Source organism: Acipenser ruthenus, chromosome 8 (genome assembly GCF_902713425.1).
Source record: "Acipenser ruthenus chromosome 8, fAciRut3.2 maternal haplotype, whole genome shotgun sequence".
Classification (NCBI taxonomy): domain Eukaryota; kingdom Metazoa; phylum Chordata; class Actinopteri; order Acipenseriformes; family Acipenseridae; genus Acipenser; species Acipenser ruthenus.
In genome coordinates this window covers 55,913,488-55,920,619 of record NC_081196.1, presented here as the reverse complement: position 1 = coordinate 55,920,619, position 7,132 = coordinate 55,913,488, and the positions used below count along the sequence as shown (strand labels likewise).

Below are 7,132 nucleotides of genomic sequence, written 5' to 3'. Positions count from 1 at the left end.
ATCTTAAAAGCATTATTTTACTTATTCCTGCCAAATACTGTATAACCAAATATTAATAAAACATACACTAGGCATATTCCATAATGTATAAAAGATAAGGTACTTTGCCTGAAGTGTAAAATAAATAAAATGATACATAGCTAAAACTACAAAACAACTAAAATCAAACCAAATATTATATAATGGAAAATCATTGGAATGTTTTATTAACCTTCATCTAAAAACAAAACAATGAAGACTATTTTATATATATATATATATATATATATATATATATATATTCTTTTTTTTTCTCAGAGCTATTTACTTCAAATTGTCACTAGTGCAATCCTTTTCTGTAATTATAAAACGTCAATTACAAATCCAAAACAAAACAGCTAAAGTAATAATATAATGGCTTGAATTTACTGATTGTTTCTCAAAAGTGATAATAATGATTTGGAATACATATTTTCAAGAATCTAGCCCATACTGTATGTGCTGCACTAAGAAAGGCAGCACCATATTCAACCTAAAATTATACACTTACATTATTGTAGAGTATGTTTGTAATTGTTGCTGTCTGTTGTTCTACATACAGTATGCATTTATCGAGATCTGTGGTGTCAATGCTGAAATTCAAACCAAAGGAAAAAAAAACAAACAACAGCATTTATTCCCATGGCATTGTCCATGTTCCCAAGGTCGGATATATTGTAGGCAGAGGTTTATGGCAGACTTGTTTATCATTAGCCTGTCAATGCATATCATCAGTAACCTGGAAAGAGATGGAAACCCCCTGGCTGAATGCAGATTACAGATCTCACAAAGTTTACATGACACATGTGTACTCCGTTTTTATGTAATGTGTGTACATTTGTAGAGTAACTGCTAAGATACAAACACGCATGCTGATTTATAAGTTTTTAACAACTAATCAATTTAAAGAAAAATGTGCATACTTTCAAAAGTGAGTCATTGGGCCACTGGGAGAACCTGTGGTCTAGATTAGGCAGAAATAACATGATCAATAAAATATGGCACCACTACTCATATGCCGAGTTTTAAAAAGTGCCAACCTACTGCAGCCTTATCATTTCATTTTTTTAATAATAATGCCACATAATATCCAAAAAACATCAGTTATCTTTTTTATCACTGTTGCTTTTTTTGCCACATTATATTTAAAATGTCATAAGACTATTTTAAAAGCCACATTATTTTGCCACTTTTGATATTACCAAGTGTTTCTATAGGATTAGTTCCATATTTTGGTTTAAAAGAACCAACTTTTCAACATCATTTTATCAAGGGAAAGTGTGTTAGAAAACAGTGGAGGTCTCACCCGAAAGACGGAGCACAAGGAGGTTAATTGACTTGCTCTGGGTCACACAATGAGTCAGTGGCTGAGCTGGGATTTGTACTGGGGACCTCCTGGTTATAAGCCCTTTGCTTTAACCACTGGACCACGTAGCCTATAGTAACAACATTTTCTATTAAAATATATGAATGTGCTTGTGATGTCATCTATTACATAGTTAATGGTGTAACAATCTACTATACCTTTCTATTTAAACATTTAGGCATCATGGTATTGAGTTTATTGATGCATTTATTTTATTTTATTCTATATTGTATGTTATCTATCTATCTATCTATCTATCTATCTATCTATCTATCTATCTATCTATCTATCTATCTATCTGCTGTACTCTGACTTTTAAAACACTGTGAATGTAAAAGCCTTTGGCAACTTTCACGCGATTTGATTGGCTCTTGTACTGTTGAAATTTGCATAAAGCTACTTGTATTTACTTACTCTCCTGAGCTTTTCATTAGGCGGAGTACATTGGTGAAGAAAAGAGACAGAGAAAGAGATCCACGTGTTTCACTTGTTTACATGATTGCACTGCTTCCCTTGACAGCTATGCAGCTATTCTTGCACATGACAGTACTGCTACGTGTAGTAAGAGGATTATGTCTGCTGTGTCACAGAGTGTTAAGAAGGCATTAAGGAAGGAAGAATAGGTGTTGCGGCAGCTGACACTACCTTTGATTTATTTTAACAAACAGGACAGCAAAGAAAAATACATACAGGGCACCAGGCTATTGCATGTAAGAATGTGGTAAACAGACACCAATGAATCCTTGTTTTAGAAGAAAAATGCATTAGCGTCAGACACTGCGTGAGTAAGACATTGTTAGTTAATGCATAACATGTTGCCATTGATTAACCACTCAATAAGACTACACTTTCCACATTTCCTTTTACCCTGCTGTTTCTGACTTGGACTCAAGGTCTTTGTAGATAAAAAGAGAAGTCACAAGGTGAATATTATTGATAAAGAAATGTGCTTGTGGTTTGCATTGAATTAGTATTCGCATGTATTTATTAATTTGCCAGTGTGGTTCCATGGGAGTTCCATGTAAATTGCATCATGTATGAGTATGGGTAACTTTGAAGATATATAAGCAATGTTCAATTGTGAATTTAAGACATAGCTTTATACTATCAACAGCTATCTAACTAATCCATCACCTTAAAATAATTAACATACTATATTATTATTATTATTATTATTATTATTATTATTATTATTATTATTATTATTATTATTATTATTATACTGATGATGATGATGATGATGATGATGATGATGATGCAGTTTTGAGGATTGTGGGAGTCGTATTTAAAATGAATGAATTGGTACGCACCAAGTTAAATGTAAAACTAATCTGTCTGAAGTGCTGACCAGTAGAAAGTGAAGTTATGCCAAATGAGAAGGATCCTAAAAACTAAAATCTAATTCGGATTAAATTATGTGCATTATGTGCTAGTGTGAATCATTGGGAAGGGGGTTCAATAAAGCTTGAGGCTAGCTCCATTAGCATGTAAAAAAAAACAAAAACAAAAAAAAACATTAAAACATAAATAAATAAATAAAATAAAATTCGTAACACAAAAGTAAATATGCTACTGGTTGTATAAAAATCCCAAAGCAGTCGATTTAGTTGAAAACACTTTAATTTTGAAAAAATATGCCATTATAAAAACCTTGAATATTGTTCTTAGCCAATTTACGTTTTGTTTTATTATTAACACAACAGCGCGGACAATTTTACAACATTACTGTTGCAGCATAAGCACTCGAGCGACATTAATTGGTCATGCTTAACTGCATCTGCTTCTCTGAATGTACACACAATTGGCACACGATAAGGATTAAAACTGTTACATTCAGATGGAGATGCTTCGTCAGATAAATCTTTCAATCTTCACGAGGCGTAATTAATACTGAAACCCATTAACAATCAGATGATGATAATAATATAAAAACATGCATATACTGATTTTTTTACAATTTAAAACAATAGAGATACAAATGTAGTACTGCGTTCTCCACAAAAATAGAGAATTGGCACTTTGAATAATATATTTATATAGATGTATAACATTGATGAATGTTTTCATATGACCATGAGTCCCAGTGGTTTGTTGAAATCATGCCGGTCATGCAGAGTTTGATTATAGTTGTCACTTATTTACATTACATTCATGCGTTCGTGCAGCTTTGCTGTCTGAGTCTTCGTATGGGGCTGATGTCCCTCCTTGTTGCAGCATTATTTGTATGAGAGTAGGTCTTTACATATTTTACAGTTGCTTCGATTTCAGATCATTTATCATCGGCAATACAGTAAATTGGTGCATGAACAGCTAGCCAACATTGCTATTATATGAAGCACTAAGCATTTAACGATTTTTTTTTAAAATCTGTGACAACCCATTACTTTGTACATATGATCGTTTATGAACCTTGTCTTCCTGTATCAATGTGCCCACTAAGAGCTGTACTTCTAATCTGAAAGTGAGTGGGTGCCACATTCGTAAACTCTGTGGGGTCCATCTGCATTATAAGCCCCACTATGCCAGTATGAGGAGTCGCATACTGTCTGTAAGGAATTTATCTCAGACGCGGAAGAGTTTGCATCTCTTCTTTTTGATCTTTTGCGATTTCGAAGAATAAAGACCAGCATTCCCACAACGGTAAATGCAGAAGTGACAAAAACAAGCAGCAGCCCAGGAACCAGTACAGATATAGACACTCTGCTTGTTTCGAGGTACGAATTAGAGCGAGTCCCCGTATCCACGGCAGCGGTGCTGTTTTTAGACAGAGACGTGGGAAAGATTTTTTCATAAAGATGCGGGCACATAAGATCATTTCTTAGGAATCTGAAATCCTTTGTCCAGAACTCTTCTGGGGATTCGCATTTTAAGTCACTCACAATAACATCTGATCCAAGCCTTTCAGTCCATTGTTTGAAAGGCACAATATTACACGAACAATCCCATGGATTCCCATGCAAATCAATTTGTATAATGGATAGAAGCTGGTCTAAAACACCAGTTACAGGAAGAAATGTAAAATAATTGTTATTTAGGCTGATTTTTGATAAAGTAACACCAGCAAACACATCCAAGGGCAACGATTTTAAAATGTTATTGTTCAGAATTAAAACCCTTAGGTTTGGCATTGACTTGAATGTGCCAGGCATGATACACTGTATAGAGTTATATCCCAAGTTGAGATATTCCAGATTTAGCAATCCTGTAAACATTTCGGCAATAAGGGTATCCAGGTAGTTCTTATCTATGTAAAGCCATCTCAGCTCAGTGAGATTTTGAAAAGTACTGTTCTCTATAACCTTAATGACGTTGTTCCCCAAATCAAGAAGATGAAGGTTTTTATACTCTAGGAAGTAGGATTTTTTGATAGTATGTACACTGTTGTCCCTAAGATTCAGGTCTTGGACGTTAATAGGCTTCGGCTTTAAATCAGCTAAACTTTCTAATTGTCTGTCCTTACAATTAACTTTCAGTCCCTGATCAGAATCAATTAGTTCACAGCTACATGTCAGTGGGCATTGTTCATTATATAACTGCACATTCTTTCCATTAACTGTTGCCATTCTCACTGTGGGTCTGGTTTTCAGCTGCCAGTTTCCACGTGATTTTGGACGCCCCTTATTTCTAGACGCTGTAGTTGGAGTCACCGTTACTCCGTTTATTTTGAAGGGGGTTGGAATAGGTCCAGGGTCACTGGTCTCTTCTTCTGTGGGAGGTGCAATCAAACTGGAGTCAATTCCGTTTTTTAAGGGGCACAGCTCATGCTCTGATGTTTCATTTAAATCGTTTCCTTGCAATCGCGTAGGGGCCTCACACAGTACCCTCCCGATCAAAGCATTTCTAGGGATATTTTCAAGCCATTCCTTCAGAGACACGAGCTCACAATTGCAGTCCCATGGGTTATCCTCCAAAAGAATTTCAGCAATTCCTGGTATTTGCTCCAGGACTCCCTCGTAAGGTAAAGTTTTAATTCTGTTTCCTCGCAGGTCGAGGTGGGTTATTGGTACATGCTGAAACACATCAGTGGGAAGTGCGCTGATAAGGTTGTCGTTTAAAATCAGAACCTCCAGTTTATTTAGGTCCCTAAAGACTGCTGGGTCAATATCCCGTAACAAATTAAAATCACCTTGTAGGTATTCCAGGTCATCCAAGCCCAAAAACGTGCTCCTCCTGAAGGATCTGATCTTATTGTTATTTATATGCAGTCGTTTAACTAACTGCAGTCCAAGAAAAGCCCCTGGAACAATCTCGTGCAAACCGTTGTTTTCCAGATTTAAGCTGACAGCATTGTAAAAGTTAGCAAACTCATTGGGGAACAACCTAGTCAGGGAATTTCCGTGTAACAATAAATGATAGAACTGTGAACTTGGGCCAGTTAAATGCTGCAGATTAGAAAATCCCCTTTTTTCGCAGTCGATGTGCAAATCGCCTTCTATCTCATTGCATGAACAGATACCCTCTTTACAAACGTCCCTTGTAACATTTCCAATAGCAACACAAAGAGTCGCCTTCAGCAACAAAATCCAAGGCAGCATTTTCAAAAAGAACAATTAATTCCCGAATTCAAGACATGAATGAAATTTACAATAGCATTGCCTGTTCAGTGATTTTTAAATGTTACCCACCTAAAAGATCCCAGATTAGTCACTTATCATATCCATGCATGTCTATGTTCAGACATGTAGTATGGACAGTTTGTTCACAATATCACAATAGACGTTACCCTAAGCAAACATCTTTGTTTTAACAACATAACCCAGCAACGTAGTAGACAAAAAAGAAAAATACAACGTCTTCAAGCACATTTTGTTTGGTTGGATATTGACTGACCTTGCAAAATTTAAAAATCATGTTTTTCTCTCTGTGCGGTGCTTTCGGTAGGTGCTGTTCTTTCCCCCTTGGTGCTGAAATCACGCCCCAGATGAAAGATTTACTGCTGATCACAATACATTGCAAAAAATCCGCAATCCTTGCATCTTTCCGTTTCTTTCTCTGTTTCTCTTGCTCTCTTTTTGTGTTTTTGAATTACAAACAGGGTTGCTAAGATGCTCTGTTCGTTCCAGCCTGGTGCTCTCTAGATCTGACACCCTCTGCTGAGCTGCAATGGCAAAAATCCATCTGCTGAGGGAATGCTGGAAAAAAAAAAAAAAAAAAAAAAATCAATCCACGTACAGGGCAAGCGTTAAAAAAATGTTCGCATTAAAAGCTGCCGATCTGTTTAGACGCTTATCCTAAACGGATTACTTTGAACTGTTTTTTTTAATAAGTTTCCTCACCTCTGTACCTTTAGCATCTAGATACAGGTGCTGATAGTTTTCATGTTTAGAAAGAATACGTTTACAATATCCAAGAGGCGTGCGAGTTGCAGATGAAGGTAATTATAACAAACGCCATTTTTGTTTTATCAAGTAGCATTTTAGCAACTGGATTATGCAGGACTTACTTTTAAAACCGTGGGTTGAAGCAGTAGTACAAAAACAATCAACTAGTTATACAAATATAAATAACAAAATATGAAAGGAACCAGAGTGTTATAATATTGTAGTGATTGCATTAATGTGAATATGTACATTAATCAGTCAGAAAGTATTAATGTGGTAAAGCTAAAAGTAAAGCCTAATTATAAATATCAGAAATAGTTATACTGGGTATTTGCATGCACTGTCCTCAGTACAGTTACTGGATAATGGTTTCGTTATGTTTATAAATTACTAAACGCTAATATTATTAGAACTTATTTTCTTAATA

The 7,132-nt window shown here is 35.4% G+C and overlaps 1 protein-coding gene across 1 annotated transcript; it reads right to left on the bottom strand.

Annotated features, from left to right (window-relative positions):
- Nucleotides 1-302: 302 nt before the first annotated feature.
- LOC117407230 (SLIT and NTRK-like protein 1) lies at nucleotides 303-6,843 on the bottom strand. Its single transcript, XM_034011964.3, has one exon. The coding sequence runs from the start codon at nucleotides 5,917-5,919 to the stop codon at nucleotides 3,835-3,837; it is 2,085 nt and encodes a 694-aa protein (XP_033867855.2). The 5' UTR covers nucleotides 5,920-6,843; the 3' UTR covers nucleotides 303-3,834.
- Between the last annotated feature and the right edge of the window lie 289 nt (nucleotides 6,844-7,132).

Bases quoted from the DNA above. Each gene is read 5' to 3' on its own strand.
- LOC117407230 (XM_034011964.3), bottom strand. From the start codon at position 5,919: ATGCTGCCTTGGATTTTGTTGCTGAAGGCGACTCTTTGTGTTGCTATT.